At 37.9% G+C, this 16,437-nt stretch overlaps 1 protein-coding gene across 14 annotated transcripts in view; it reads right to left on the bottom strand.

The window, feature by feature from the left end:
* Nucleotides 1-8,103: 8,103 nt before the first annotated feature.
* SH3D19 (SH3 domain containing 19) overlaps nt 8,104-16,437 on the bottom strand; it is a 183,486-nt gene continuing 175,152 nt past the window's right edge. For 3 of the 14 annotated variants that reach the window (XM_022599746.3, XM_022599747.3, XM_089912391.1), the window contains one exon: nt 8,104-16,073. In XM_022599746.3, coding sequence (XP_022455454.1) covers nt 15,957-16,073 — 117 coding nt within the window. In that variant the 3' untranslated portion in view covers nt 8,104-15,956. The remainder of the gene's footprint in view (nt 16,074-16,437) is intronic. The other 11 variants (XR_016393383.1, XR_016393384.1, XR_016393382.1 and 8 more) reach the window with 7 other exon arrangements.

Raw genomic sequence — 16,437 nt, 5'->3', positions numbered from 1 at the left:
CAGAAATCCTCTGCCCTTCCAGATATCCCCCTATTCAAATCCCTTATAGCAAAGTTCAAAAGAGTTAACCATATTTCTTGTATTTAATTTTACTTTTCTTGAATCTGCTGCAACCAGTCTAAGGAAACTGTTGCCGTCAAGATTACCAGATGTCATTGCTAAGTCCAGTGGTTCATTCTTGGCCTTCATTTTACTTGGTCTCTATTAGTGACATTTGACAGTCGATTTTCCCTGTGTTTCCTAACTGTCTTCTGGAATTGCACCTCGGTTTTTCCTCCCATGTTGCTGGCTACTCTCCTTTGCTAGTTTGTTTCAGGCCTTAGTGTTGGAGAGCCTTAGGGCTTAGTCCCTGGACGTTTGCCAATACTCTTTCTAGGTATTTTTACTCAATCTCTTGGTTTTAAATAAACTGTCAGATTTTTACTTCTAATCTGTACCTTTCTTTGAACTCCAGGTTTGCCTATCCAACTCCCTACTTGATATCTTCATTGGATGTCAGTGAGGCATTTAACATGTTTGAAATGGTGTTCCTGAGCTCAACAATTTTACCCACCCTTCTGTTTTAGACCAGAGTCCTCTGTGGTCATCCTTGACCATTCACAGTTCATTCAAAATATATCTGAAAACGAACCAATTCTTACTACCTCTGTTGCTATCACTTTGGAGCAAGTTATTACCAACCTGGATTTTTATTGCTTGCCTGGTCTCCCTGTGTCATCGTGTCCCTGTCTGTCCCCCTGCCCACACACTTTGTGGAAGTTTATTTTAGATGGTCAGTTCACCCAAAAGGTCTCCTGTGATCTTGCCTCTGACTTGTCTCTTACTACCACTTCCCTTACTCTTCTAGCCAGACTGTCCTGGACAAGCTAGGAACATTCTTACTGTAGGGCTCTGGCACTTGTTTTTCCTGTGCTTGGAACACTCTTCACTTAGATGGCCACAGTGCTTGCTTTTTTACCTCTTAAGTCAGACCCTGCTGATCGGTTCATTTTATTAAAAACCCTGTCCTTCAGTCCTTGTTTTCCCTGTTATTTTTTTTCCTACAGTTTCACTTGTGGCTACTAGAAAAATTCCATGTGGAGAGGTTTTTTCTTTTATTTTTTGGTCCAGCTCATTGATGACAGGGGCTTCCTTTTCAGGGTAGAAAGAAATTGGGTCAGTAGCGTGGCTGTTGAGGGTGGGGACCAGGAATTGAGTTACATAAGTGGTGGTTTTCTTGATGGGGGACATCATTTAGTCAGATGATGCTGAGTCAAGCTCCCATCTGCTACATCTCTGAATAGGGCTTGGCATGGTTCTCTTTTAGAAGGGTTCATTTGAAAATGCTTCCAAAAAGAATGTTTCCTTTTTTAAAAATGGTTTGGCTTGTTTGATGATTGATATAATCAAGTTACTTTCTTATAGGCCAACTTGGAGTTTTAACATCCATCTAATAAAAAATACTATAAAAGGTAATTCTTAAGTTTTCCATTTAATATCTTACATACTTAATACATAGATATTAACTGGTGGCTTTTCTCTACTTGACTCTTTCCACCCAGAACAATTTATCTTGGTCTTTCACAGGAAAATTTCTATAACCAGGGATACAAATTTTGAGTCTTTTGAAAATGTTATTGAAGACCTTTATGTTAAGGTATGACTGAAATAGGTAGCAAAACTAACACTTGATTTGAAATTGGCTTTTGCTTCTTTAATGTGTACATTTCAGCAGCATTTGAGAGTGCTCATGTGGGGAGAAGAGATACTAGGGGGAGTATCCTAGATTATTAGGGTGAGCCTAATGTAATTATACAAGTTCTTAAATGTGGAAGTGTGAGGCCGAAGAGGAGGTTGGGATAATGCGATGTGAAGACAGCCCGATGTTGCTGGCTTTGAGGATGGAGAAAGGGCCAGGGGCCAAGGGAAGTGAGTGGCCTCTTAAAGCTGGAAAATGCAAAGAAGTTCTCAGTGACAAGTTGACTGATAGAATGTCCCATCATTATCCCACATTGCACGCGTAAGTCTCAAAATAACACCATCACCAATATAATTACTGAGAACAGTTTTAAAACTTTTTGGCATATGGCCCACTACATTTTTACAGTATTGTGTTAACACTGCTTGAGCACATGGCCAGAACTTACATTCTCCTTCTCAGCCCTTGTGTAGTCTCAGTGCTACAAGTATATGTTCTTAATGCCCACTTGCAGTCCTTAAGTTCTGTGCTCTAGTTTTTTTGGTTGAAGCTTGTTCTCTGGTTGATTGCTCAGGAAGTTCATTTTCTGAGTTCTTGTATGTTGAATACAGTTGGTTATTTGCTTTATATCTGAAAGTCACTTTTATTGGATCTAAAATCCTCAGTTCGCTCTTTGAGCACCTTAAGTATACCCCTCCTATTTCCTTCTGGCAATAAAGAATTCCTAATGGAAGTCTGAGGATAATTAATTTTCCTTCCCTTACAAGTCACTTTCTGGTTTTGGCTAAAAGCCCAAAGAATTTTTTGTTTCTTTAAAATCGAGTAATTTTATAAAATGGGTTTTGGTAGTAGTCTGATTGAATAGTCTCAGGTATGCAGTACAGGCATAACCTTGGAGATACTGTGGGTTTGGTTCCAGACCACCTCAATAAAGTGACTATCACAGCAGAGTGAGTTTTGGGAATTTTTTTGGTTTCCCAGTGCATATAAGAGTTGTGTTTACCCTATACTGTGGTCCATTAAGTGTGCAATAGCATTGTCTTAAAATGTATATAACTTAATTTAAAAACACTTTATTGCTAAAAAATGCTAACCATCATATGAATCTTCAGTGAATCATCTTTTTGCTGGCAGAGGGTTTGAAATATTGCAAGAATTGCCAAAATGTGACCCAGACGGGAAATGAGCAAATGCTGTTGGAAAAATGACACCAGTAGAACTGCTTGATGCAAAGCGTAGTCAAACCAAGGAATGTGTGTACACTCTTTATTGTATAGTTTCAAAAAAAACTATTTTGGGGGGGTAAAATTTTCCTAAATTACAGTTTTTGGCATTTGTTTTTTTTTTTTTTTTTTTAAATTATTTTTGGCTGAGTTGGGTCTTCATTGCTGCGTGCAGGCTTTCTCTAATTGCGGCCAGGGGGGGCTGTTCTTTGTTGCAGTGCACGGGCTTCTTATTGCGGTGGCTTCTCTTGTTGCGGAGCACGGGCTCTAGGCGCTTGGACTTCAGTACTTGTGGTTCACGGGCTCTAGAGTGCAGGCTCAGTAGTTGTGGCTCACGGGCTTAGTTGCTCTGTGGCATGTAGGATCTTCCCGACCAGGGATCGAGCCCACGTCCCCTGCGTTGGGAGGTGGACTGTCAACCACTGCGCCACCAGGGAAGTCCCTCTTGACTTGTTTTTAACAGGACCTTTGCCTATAATCTTCTGGCAGCTGTTGTAGTCCCTAACCATCCATGGTGATAAACTCCTTGGGATGTATCTCTGGAAGACACGTTGGCCAGTTATTGCTCATGGAATAAATTTGGCCAGTTTCTGTTTTTGAATGGCTTGCAAAACTAAGAATGGCCTTTCAATTTTTATATGGCTGAAAAAAGTTAAAATATTTCACTACATGTGAAGATTATATGAAATTCACATTCCAGTATCCACAAGTAAAGTTTTATTGGAAGACAGCCACATTCATTCATCTTCATGTGTTGTCAGTTGCTGCTTTTTGCACTACAGTGGCAGAGTTGAGTAGTTGTGACAGACCATATGTGGTACCCTCATCACTTTGCACTACACTGCAAATCGCAGTGACTTAACTCCACGTTTTGAGTGCCACATCTATGACCTGTGTAAGAAAATATCCTCAAAGATGTAATACATAAAATCTCACTACACATAAGCATTAACAGGTGAATCAGTTTTTTCTTGCATGTACAGATGAATCTTTAAAAAAATAGCACTTCAAATAAATTAAAAGGGACAACCATCAAGTGTTCAAATTGTGAAGAAATAGTTGAAAACCTAGACTCCAAGCTGCCAGGTGAATTGATTTAATGATGGAGGATCACTAACTTTGAACCCTAATTAGGTGAAATGTTATACTCCTCCCCAAAAGAAAGGTCTGTATTATAGAAAAAAATTTACTTAATAATCATCATAGTTTGACTTCATTAATAGAAATTTTATAGAGATTTGTTTCCTCTCTTTATGCTTACGTAATATCCTCAATTTTGCCTCTTGGCCGTTTACAGAAAAAGCTTACTGGCACATGCTGTAAATAAGGAAATAAAGCATTCAAATCCCATGGATAGGGTTTCAGCAAAACTCACAATGAAGAAAAAGTTATTTTATTTATAAAATATTTTATGAGTATTTATGTATGTGTGAGGTCCTCTGGGCCAGTCCAGTGTACTATTACACTTCCATTGCTAAACGTGAGATTGACTGAAAGGAGGCCTGACTCCTTGTTGGATGCTTTGGGTATTGGAGACCTTCCTGGTCAAGTAAAAATAGTGTTTTCTGGAATGCGCCAGCCTCAGAAACTCTTGGAAAACTGTCTCCCACCCCATTACCTGAAGCATAGCTGCTGCCTCAAAGGGACCCTCACTTCACAGAGACCCTTAAGTACCTGGACCTGAATCACCAGTGGCTCAGCTAAGTTAAAAGCTAATGGTATCCACTGTGCTGCTGTGGCTGTCCAACCTCAACGCCAGCTATGCAGAGCTAAAGTGAATGTGGTTGGTCACTGCTCAGTGAGCTGAACTCGGGTGTGTTCTCGTAGATCTGGTCATGAACAGTCACCTTTGCTGACTCTTGGGCCTGCCACTTCCAAGACTATTCAGGCAGATTAAAACACCCCTTTTAGAGGCCGTATGTTGTGGGAACAAATTGTGGCTGCTGGTTGGACCATCTGGGTCACTCATTTAGATGCCTGTGGTAAAGGCCAGTTCTCTGATATGACCTAGTAAAATCAAGGTGCTGATCAAGCCTGTACCACCCAGACTGCCCTCACACATGGCTACATGTCCACCATCATGGGCTGTGCACACAGTAAAGAACTCTTCCTCATGCATGGCAGACTTGTGACTCCTGCCAAAAGTCAGCCCATTTGTCTTGAGGTAGTTGAGGCCATATCACATAGACTGACTACTGATGGACTGACTACTGATGGACTAACTACACCAGTCCTTTGGTCACCTTTCAGGGTGGCTGATGGTGCCTCAGCACTGTTGACACACTTTTAGGTTACAATGTTGCTGTCCCAGTCAGATCAACTGACTTTGCCCACACAACTTTAGCCCTTCAAGCTAATATGTCATATGTGTCATGTTCTTAGTTTTCCGGACCACTTGCAATCTAGCAATGCAGCACTTCTTGTTACAAAGGCCACCTGGCAATGAGCCCATAGGGTATTTGATGGCTATTTCACAGCTGCCTACCATCCACGGATATCTAGCACTCTTGAGCTTTAAAAAGGTTTCTGACTCTGTCACCCTCACCTCCTGTACTACATACCTTACTGGGTCACAGAATATGGCAATCCCCAAAAAAGGATCATCTCATCTTGGCTGCCTCCAGGATGATAATCAGGACAGAAGGTCTAGGTCAAAGTAGGGATAACTGGAGAAAATATGAAATTATAGGTACAGATTTTGTGGCAGTGGAGGGAAGACAACAATGGCACCTGGGAAGAAAACAACTTAGATCCCAGGGAAGGGGAACAATTAATGGCACTCTTTCACCCCTAGGTCATCAGTTCTCAACCTTGGGCCTATTGGTATTTTAGGCTGGATAATTCGTAGTTGTGAGGGACTGTCCTGTGCATTTTGGGACATTTCGCAGTATCACTGGCCTCTACCCACTAGATGCCAGTAGCACCTTTCCCCAAGTTGTGACAAATGTTTTCAGACATTGCCAAATGTTCCCCATGGGGCAAAATTTCCCCCAGTTGAGAACCACTACTTTTCATCTAAAACTGCTACCTGAATCAAGTGGCAGTTGCAGCTAACAGTCTGACTTGCTACTGACTTGTCATTTCTGTCCATGTGCTATGTAAACAGGAAAATTCATATAGACATGGCTGGTCCTGAACTATTCTGCTGTGCCTGGTGCCATCAACAGCAGCTTCCAAATGCAAATGAGTACAAATGTACAAACAGAACAACACAATCTTGATTCAGTCTGGCTGATCACATGCTTTTTTAAAACAATTGAAATATAGTTGATATGCTAGTTTCAGGAGCATTACATAGTGATTTGACATTTGCATATATTATGAAACAATCACCACAATAAGTTACTAAACTATTCCAAAAGTTATTACAATATTGACCATATTCCTTATGCTGTATATTATATCCTCATGGCTTACTTACTTTATAACTGGAGGTTTGTACCCCTTAGTCCCCTTCACCTATTCTGCTCCCCACTCCCCAGCAACCACAGAAAACTAGTTCTCTGTATCTAAGTCTGTTTGTTGTTTGTTTCTTAGATTACACTTACAAGTGAGATCATATATTTATCTCTGTCTGACTTATTTCACTTAGCATAATACCCTCCAAATCCATCCCTGTTGTCACAAATAGCAAGATTTTTTTGATGTCTAAGTAATATTCCATTGTATGTATATACCACATCTTTATCCATTCACCTATTGTAAAAATGCAGTGAACACTGGTGCACATATCTTTTCAAATTAGTAAATACCCAGAAGTGAAATTGCTGGATCGTATGCTAGTTCTGTCTTCAGTTTTTTGAGGAAACTTCATACTGTTTTCATAGTCACTGCACCAATTGACAATCCCACCAGCAATGCATAAGGGTTTCTTTTTCTCCATATCCCAGATACTTGTTATTTGTTGTCTTTTTTGATGATAGCCATTCTGACAGGTGTGAAGTGTGGTTTTGATATGCATTTCCCTGACAGTGATGTTAAACATTTTTTCATGTGTCTGTTGGCCATCTGTACGTCTTCTTTGGAAAAATGTCTATTCAGATCCTCTGCCCATTTAAAAATTGGCTTTTTCTTTTTTTTTTTAAATGTTGAGTTGTATGAGTTCTGTGTATATTTTGGATATTAACCCCTTATTGAATATATTATTTGCAAATATACTTTCCCATTCAGTAGGCTGGCTTTTTGTTTTGTTGATGACTTCCTCTGCTGTGCAAAAGCTTTTTAGTTTGATGTTGTCCCATTTGTTTATTTTGGCCTTCATTTCCCTTGCCTGAGAAGATAGATCCAAAAAAATATTGCTAAGACCAGTGTCAAAGAGCATACTGCCTATGTTTTCTTCTAAGAGGAGTTTTGTGGTTTCAGGTCTTATATTTAGGTCTTTAATCCATTTTGAATTTATTTTTGTATATGATGTGAGGAAGTAGTCCAGTTTGATTCTTTTGTATGTAGCTGTCCAGTTTTCCTGACACTATTATTGAAGAGGCTGTCTTTTCCCTATTGTATATTCTTGCCTCCTTTGTCATAGACTAATTGCCCATTTAAGTGTGGGTTTATTTCTGGGCTCTCTATTCTGTTCCATTGATCTGTCTGTTTTTGTGCCAGTACCATACTGTTTTAATGACTGTAGCTTTGTAATTAGTTTGAAACCAGGGAGTGTGATACCTCCAGCTTTGTCCTTTCTCTAGATTGCTTTGACTATTCAGGGTCTTTTGTGTTTCTATACAGATTTTAGAATTATTTGTTCTAGCTCTGTGAAAAATGCCTTTGGTATTTTGATAGGGATTGCACTGAATCTGTAGATTGTCTTGGGTTGTATGGTCATTTTAACAATATGAATTCTTCCAATCCATGAGCATGGTGTACCTTTCAATTTGTTTGTGTTGTCATTTTCTTTCATCAGTGTCTTATAGTTTATAAACTATAGTTTATAGTTTTATAAGTCTTTTACTTCTTTGGTTAGATTTATTCCTAGGTAATTTATTTCTTTTGATGTAATTGTAAATGGGATTGTTTTCTTAATTTCTCTTTCTGGTAGTTCATTATTCATGTATAGAAATGCAACAGGTTTCTGTATATTAATTTTGTATCTTGCAGCTTTACTGAATTTATTAGTTCTAACACATTTTTGGTTGCATCTTTATGATTTTCCATATAGAATCATGTCACCTGCAAACAGTTTTACTTTTTCCTTTCTAAGTTGGATTTTTATTTCTTTTTTTTTTTTTTTTTTGGTCTGATTGCTGTGGCTGGGATTTTCAATACTATGTTGAATAAAAGTGGTGAGAGTGGGCTTCCTTGTCTTGTTCCTGATCTTAGAGGAAATGCTTTCAGTTTTTCACCTTTGAGTATGATGTTGGCTGTCAGTTTGTCATAGATGGCCTATATTATGTTGGGGTACATTCCCTCTATACCCACTTTGTGGATAGTGTTCATCATAAATGAATGTTGAGTTTTGTTAAAAGCTTTTCCTGCATCTATTGAGATTATCATGATTTTTCTTCAATTTGTTAATGTGTATCACATTGGTTTGTGGGATAAATCCCACTTGATCATGGTATATGATCCTTTTAATGTGTTGTTAAATTTGGTTTGCTAATCTTTTGTTGAGGATTTTTGCATCTATGATATTGGCCTGTAATTTTCTTTTTTTGTGTGTCTTTGGTTTTGGTATCCAGGTGGTGCTGGCCTCATAGAATGAGTTCAGAACCATTCTTTCCTCTTCAACTTTTTGGAATACTTTGAGAAGGTTAGGCGTTAACTCTTCTTTAAATGTTTGGTAGAATTAACCTGTAAAGCCATCTGGTCCTGGACTTGTTTTGTTGGGAGTTTTTTTTTTAAATTACTGATTCAATTTCATTACTGGTAATTGGTCTGTTCATAGTTTCTATTTCTTCCTGATTCATTCTTGGGAGGTTGTATGTTTCTAGGAATTTATCCATTTCTTCTAGGTTGTCCATTTTAGTGGCATGTAATTGATGTAGTAGTATCTTATGATCCTTTGTATTTCTGTTCTCTTCAAAGAATCAGCACTTAGTTTTATTGTTTTTTTAACTCTCATTTGCTTCCACTCTTGCCTTGATGAATTCTTTCCTTCCATTAACTTTTGGGTTTTTTTGTTCTTCTTTTCCTAGTTCCTTCAGGTATAAGGTTAGGTTGTTTATTTGAGATTTTTCTTGTTTCCCATGGTAGGCTTGTATTGCTATAAATATCTCTTAGAACTGCTTTTGCTGCATCCCATAGGTCTTGGATTGTGTTTCCATTTTTATTTGTCTCCAGGTATTTTTTTATTTCCTCTTTGATTTCTTCAGTTGTTTAGTAGTATGTTGTAGTAGTATATTTTTTTATTTCCTCTTTGATTTCTTCAGTTGTTTAGTAGTATGTTGTTTAGTCTGCACGTGTTTGTGTTTTTTTGCAGTTTTTTTCTTGCAGTTGATTTCTAGTTTCATACCTTTGTGGTTAGAAAAGGTGCTTGGTATTATTTCAGTTTTCTTAAATTTATTGAGACTTGTTTTGTGGCCTATCCTGGAGAATATTCCATGTCAGGTGAAGAGAATTCTATTTTTGGATGAAATGTTTTGTAGATATCTATTAATTCCATCTGGTCTTATGTGTTATTTAAGGTCAGTGTTGCCTTTATTGATTTTCTGTCTGGATGATCTTCCCATTGATATAAGTGGGGTATTAAAGTCCCCTACTATTATTGTATTACTGTCAGTTTCTCCCTGTATGTTAATATTTGTTTTATGTATTTAGGTGCTCCTAAATGTTGGATGCATATATATTTACAATTGTTATATTTTCTTGTTGGACTGACCCCTTTATCATTACATACTGCCCTTCGTCTCTTGTTACAGTCTTTGTTTTGAAGTCTATTTTGTCTGATGTAAGTATTGCTCCTCCAGCTTTCTTTTCCTTTTCATTTGCACAGAATCTTTTTTCATCCCTTCACTTTCAGTCTGTGTGTCTTTAGACATGAAGTGAGTCTGTTTTTTTGGCTGTGCCACACAGTATGCAGGATCTTAGTCCCCTGACCAGGGATCAAACCTGTGCCCCCTGCAGTGGAAGTGCAGAGTCCTAAGCAGGGAAGTCCCTGGAGTCTCTTGTAGGCAGCATATATATGTGTTTTGTTTTTTTGAGTTTTAAAAAATCTTATCAGTCACTCTGTCTCTTGGTTGGAACATTTAGTTCACTTACATTTAACGTAATTATTGATAGATATGTACCTACTGCCATTCTGTTAATTGTTTTGGGGTTGTTTTTGTAGTTCTTTTTTGTTCCTTCTTGTTTTGCTCTCTTCAGTTGTGATTTGATGACTGTATTTACTGTTATGTTTGCATTCCTTTCTCTTTTGTGTATGTGTATCTATTTTAGGTTTTTCGTTTGTGGTTACCACGTGTGTATGTGTGTGCATAAATTTATGATCTCTTATGTTTGAACACATTCTAACCACCCTACATTTTTACTCCCCACCACATTTAATGTTTTTGATGTCATACTTTACTTATTTTTGTTTTGTGTATCCCTAACTACTTATTGTGGATATAGATGATTTTTCTACTTTTGTCTTTTAATCTTTCTACTAGCTTTGTAAGTGTTGATCTACTACTTTCACTGTTTTGCCGTTACTGATGAGATTTTTCCCTTCATAATTTTCATTTTCTGGTTGTGGCCTTTTCTACTTAGAGAAGTCCCTTTAACATTTCTTGTAAAGCTGGTTTAGTTGTGCTGAACTCTTGGCTTTTGCTTGTCTGTAAAACTTTCTCTCTCCTTCAAATGTGAATGAGAACCTTGCTCGGTAGTGCATGCTTGGTTGTAGGGGTTTTCTTTTCATCACTTTGACTATATTGTGCCACTCCCTTCCAGCCTATGATTGTGATATTACTCCTGTTTGTGGGTCATCAACCCGGGGTGTGGGTCCTGACTATACTGAGTCTACACCCCCATACCCATCTTGTTGGATTCCTTCTTTATGTCTCTAGTTGTGGAAAATCTTTTCTGCTAGTCTTTAGGTTGTCTGCATAGATAGTTGCTCTGTAAGTAGTTGTAATTTTGGCGTGTCTGTGGGAGGAGGCAAGTTCAGTCCTGATGGTAGTAGTCCTTATTGCTAAATACTAAAAGAAAGCTTACTTTCTGTAGCTGAGCACCAGCTTGAGTGATTTGGGTCCTGGCTTTGTGGGGAACATCAGTGTGAGGAGTCTGCTTAGCAGCTCTATTTGTGAATGTGTATCTCTCAAATATAATATGATATAGACACCATCCATTCCCATCCAGCAGGGATAGCCTGACACACATGCATAGGGGCAGTCGTCCCACTTGGTAGTTAGTCTTATAGATGCACAGTGTCTTGGTGCCCTATTTTCTGTTGCTCTCTGACCTTGCCCCCAATTCCCTCATTGCAGTGGACAACTAGGCTTTTTTATAGCCCAGCCAGGCCCCTCTGGCCAGCAAAGATGCAGGCCTTTGCCTGCACCCCCGCATTCATCTTTCCTAGAGTGCTCTGTACGTACAGAATAATCGGATACTTTATTTATCACCACATTTATCTTTTAAAAGCTTTGATGTTTTATATGTCTAAAGAGAAGACACCACTGTTTCCCTAGCATAAGCTTAGGCATAGTACTGCACTGAAGAGTTAGCCACGTGCTCTAAGGCTCTTTTGAATTAACAACAACTCTGCTCTGAAGCTGCTGGCCACATGGTGGCCTGAGAAACAATGTGGTGGGCCTCAGTGATCCTTTGAGTCTGAGCTCTATCAATCATCTATTAAAAACCTGGATATGATTGGAGAGAGAAATGTAGTTGTTTCTTATTTTAACTGTAAAGAAGAACTAAATGTGGGCCAATATTTTTGTATTAAGAGATTGTCAGTCAATTCCTGTTAAAAGAGGACAGGTAACTGGCAGGTAATGCTCCTTTCTGAATAATGAATTTGAATCATTACTTTGCCTGAAAAAAGTTTCATTGAGTTGCCTTATTTGTAGTATTTGTAGATAAATAAACAGTCCATGGTGTACATACAATTAAGATTCCTTTAAAAATCCAAAATGTGTCCCAGAATCTGAAATATCAATTTATTGGCGTAAGTAGTTGAGCTGATCTATTAGACTCCAAAATACTAAAATAATGTTTTGTACTGCATGTGTATGAAAACCTCAGCTTAAGATTGCTTTGCTGTTGCCAAGAGCACACAGCTCTACAGACACAGATCTTCTCAAGACCTGATGTTCCAAGCATTCAGATATTTCCTATTAAACTAAAAAAGGAATCCCCATTAATGGATCAGTCCATGTTTGAGTTTCTGGGTAACATCAATATGAATTGCCTATATAAAACTGAGAAGCCAAGCACGAATCTTCTTCTTTTTTTAAATTGTCTTTTTTTAAAATATATTTTTGGCTGTGTTGGGTCTTTGTTGCTGCACATGGGCTTTCTCTAGTTGCAGCGAGCGGTGGCTACTCTTTGTTGCAGTGCGTGTGTTTCTCATTGCAGTGGCTTCTCTTGTGGAGCACAGGCTCTAGGCTTGCAGGCTCAGTAGTTGTGGTGCACGGGCTTAGTTGCTCTGCGGCATGTGGGATCTTCCCAGACCAGGGCTTGAACCCATGTCCCCTTCATTGGCAGGCAGATTCTTAACCACTGCGCCACCAGGGAAGCCCCTTCTTTTCTTCTTGAAAGGAATAAATTCAAGGCTTTGTTCTCTGCAATTCATTCTAATAATAACTATTATATTTGAGAAGTTACAACTTTTTACAATAAAACAAATCAATTCTACTTGTTTAACTGTTAAAGAGAAATGTATCACTTTAGCAAAACAAATATAAAAAGTACTGAATCGGGAATCAGTAGAGCTAGGTTTTGCTTTAGGCTTTGCCATACCTTTATGACCTTAGGCAAATCATTTAACCTCTGCAGGTTGAGCTCTGATCCTCAGACTTTTCTGTGGTTTAACAGGATGAGACTGCAATTAGGTGAAAAGCCCCTAGATGGTGGTGTTGTTCTGAGTTAGGCTTTGTATTTCCCCCCTCTGTAACTACAGTGAAATAAAAAGGAGTAGGTTAGAAAATTATTTCCTATTTAGTTCTGAAAAATTCACTGTTAAGCATTCGTTTAAAATGGCATTCAGAATGGCACTGAATTATGAATCATATGGTCCATGTACATCTGACATTAATTAAAAAGAATAAACCATTAATGATTATACCAAATATCCCCTTATAATTAGCCTATATCATCACTATTTCTCTACGTATATTTATCTGAGCTTAAGAAGCTGAACAAAAACTATAAACAATTATTGTTAAGAGTACTGATATATAACAAACCCTATAGAAAAATATATATTGTTTTTTTCAAATGCCATTTCTAAAATTTTGATAAATGTACTGATTTTTCTTTCATTATGAACATTTCAGACTGTATTAAAAACCTGTGATTTCCATGAGCACAAATGACAGCCATATAAGCAAGGGCATCTTTTAAAGAAATCTGCTGTCTTTTAGTGTTCAAAAGGGTAAGAATAACATATTAAATGACTTCGCTATTTTTAACCCACCAAAGAAAAAGGATTTGGAGATTCTAGTTTGAGGAGGATTGGATGAACATTAGGTTTTCAACTAAAATTCCTGAAAGGAACAAGAATACATTTCTATTTCTTCACTATGAAATTCAATGAGTATAAAAATCATGTTCAGTCAATGTACAGAATAAGAAAGTACCTATGATGTGCACCTAGAGCCCGTGCTCTGCAACAAGAGAAGCCACCGCAATGAGAAGCCCGCGCACCACAACGAAGAGTAGCCCCTGCTCGCCGGAACTAGAGAAAGCTTGTGCACAGCAACAAAGACCCAACGCAGCCAAAAATAAAATAAATAAAATAAATAAATTAAAAAAAAAAAGTACCTATGAAAAACCTACACCATGCTACATTTTTACTTCTTGTCAGTTGAGTAGGTAATAAATGGCAAGCAAAAAATGTAGCATGATGGAGTGGAAGACATAAAACTGCAAATTTTGTTTCAATAAAGATTTTTGTCAATAAAGAGGAAAGATATTGGAGCATATTGGATCCAAGATAGTATCACTATTATGTGAAAGTTGTCCAGCCAGCCAGCCAACCAATCAACCAACCAAAAAACCTCTATTGAGCCTGTATGGTGCAAAGGGCTGGAGATATAAGATACCAACTCTGTTCTCAAAAACCTCAGTCTAATATGTATGAGAAAAGGACTTTGAAAAGTTCAGTTCGGTTTATTATAGTGTCAAGTAGATTTACAACTATTGCACTTATCATTCTGCTGACTGACAGAGGCCAAAATTTAAAAGGAATATTTTTCTCCAGTAAAGCTAGGTTTTCATGATCTTTGATATAAGATGTTAAAATTACACAGGCAAAGAAATATACCTCATGTCCTATCCCAGACACTACCCCCCACTTCTCACTTTCCTGCTGTTGTACAAGCTTGCTGCAAATAGGAATTTAGTTGGGATAACATGCTTTAAGTCATCCATTTCTTATGAAATAACTTGAGTGAAATTTGACCAGTTTTCTTTATACTGTCCTCTTTACCCAAAACATGTAGAACAAACAGCTCCCATATTCCAAAATCAATTTTAACCATATACTGGGAAATGAACTTTAATAAAAGACAGAGTAAATATCTCCTCCCTCACAGAACCCCACGTGGTGTTCACATGATGGTTTCACCACTTACTGCCTAACTTTGAATTCAGACAGTGGAAACAAAACCAAAAGCTAAAAAGTGGGCCAGCATATGAAACTCTTCTCAAAAATAGAAGAAAGTTATGAACATAGTTGGGAAAGTGTTTTACATTTTCAATGAAATTCTGTTCCATCGATCTGTTCGGAAGATTGTCTTCGACCTATTTGGCTTTAGCCCATAAACTGTAATTGATTCAGTGTTGCAAGGAACCACTTTTATCTTAAGCCTGGAATGCGTAACAATGGATAGCAGGAAAGTGGTTTTTTATTTACTCTAATAACTGCAGGGAAGAGCTGGAGAAAAAAAGAAAACAACCCCGAAAGTATCAGCCTTCAGATTCTCAAATTATTTTTCGCTCTGATTATACTTGGAAGAATGAGCTGGGGGTTTGGCATTGTTTTCCATCTTAACAGTTGCTCTGTATTCTGAGATATATGTGATTCATAATGTACCACTATAACAAGACATAGTTTTATATATTACTGGGGTAACTCAAAGAAAATGAATTTTTCTTTGGGTACCAGTAATTGTCAAAAGAATGATTGCAGATTCAGAAAATGTGCTTATAATAACCCTGTTAACATAAAGTATACACAGAGGAAAGAAATTAAGTACTGTAGGTATGCGGAAGGGTTAGTTGTATTAGCAAGGCATTTCAGGATGGTTTTGGTTCTTTTGACTAAGATACATCAAATTTCAACACCTTTCAAACACTGGGACAAAGGGGAAACACCTGCTACCACAGGCGCATGTGGTGACTGTGAGCTGATTCACCATGTGCTCACAAAGGCTCCCACTAGTCAATGAACTACCCTCTCCTGGAGCAAGGCTTTGCTCCAGTAATAAGGATAATGCGCTCAAGCTGTTAGAATTAATTTGAATATCAGTAATGAAATTTAGGTTACCAACCATGGCCTGATAGTTACAGCATGTAGAATAACAAATATCCTCTTTTAAAACTAAAGTAGAAAATGAAGAAGCAGGTTACTTTACTTGTGCTGATGAACACAGAGGTCCAAGTGCAACTTCTGCTTCTAAGTGTCCTCATGCTGCCCTGTCACCAGACACTTTCCCGGGGGAAGGGTCTGCCTGCCTTGCTAATCCTGCTTGATGTCCTCCTTGGTAGAAATGTGCTCATGGGTTTCCGTGCGCACGTTTCTACTGTGAATGAAAGCTAACTACAAAATCAGATGTTTTCTGCTTTCAGAAAGTTCTAATATACCATGTACAGCATAGATATTTCTTTCAGTTTAAAAAAATAGTGCAAAAACATATCTGATAGTCAAAGTGATAGTTCAAGTGAGTTCTTGTGCCAAGGAACACAGTCAAGCTTCACCTTTAGCCGACTTGTAAAAACTGAATGTAGGTTTTGGGAAATATTCCAGATTTTCCCATCAATTCTCCACTCATCCAGTCATCATCTACAGATTCCAGCTCTGTTATTATGTCTCCAGCCTGTAAGAAGACAGGAATTGAAAATAATTATTAGTTTCTATTGAGGATAAGCATGGTAAGCAGCCCACCTGGAGAGGCATGTACATCTCCTCTTTATATAACTCATTTATCTTGATTTGCCAAGAGGATTAAACAATGTACCACAAAGATGATCTAACCCTAATGATGCCATTAGCTTGTATGCTCTTTTCATCAAAGCACATTCCTTTGCCATTGTCACCCTTGTTGCACTTTTATTTTCCTGGTTGTATTTTGTGCCCCCCAAATACACCACTCTTAATCTAAAATTCTTCTTTAATAAATAAAAATACCAGCTATCATATATATAAAATTTTTTTTCCCCATCTAACATTTATTGAGTACC

The sequence above is a fragment of the Delphinapterus leucas genome, chromosome 5, assembly GCF_059928025.1.
Source record: "Delphinapterus leucas isolate spDelLeu-1000000601 "Yukka" chromosome 5, BTC_Dleu_Yukka2, whole genome shotgun sequence".
In the NCBI taxonomy this organism is placed as follows: domain Eukaryota; kingdom Metazoa; phylum Chordata; class Mammalia; order Artiodactyla; family Monodontidae; genus Delphinapterus; species Delphinapterus leucas.
This window is presented reverse-complemented; position numbering and strand designations above follow the sequence as displayed.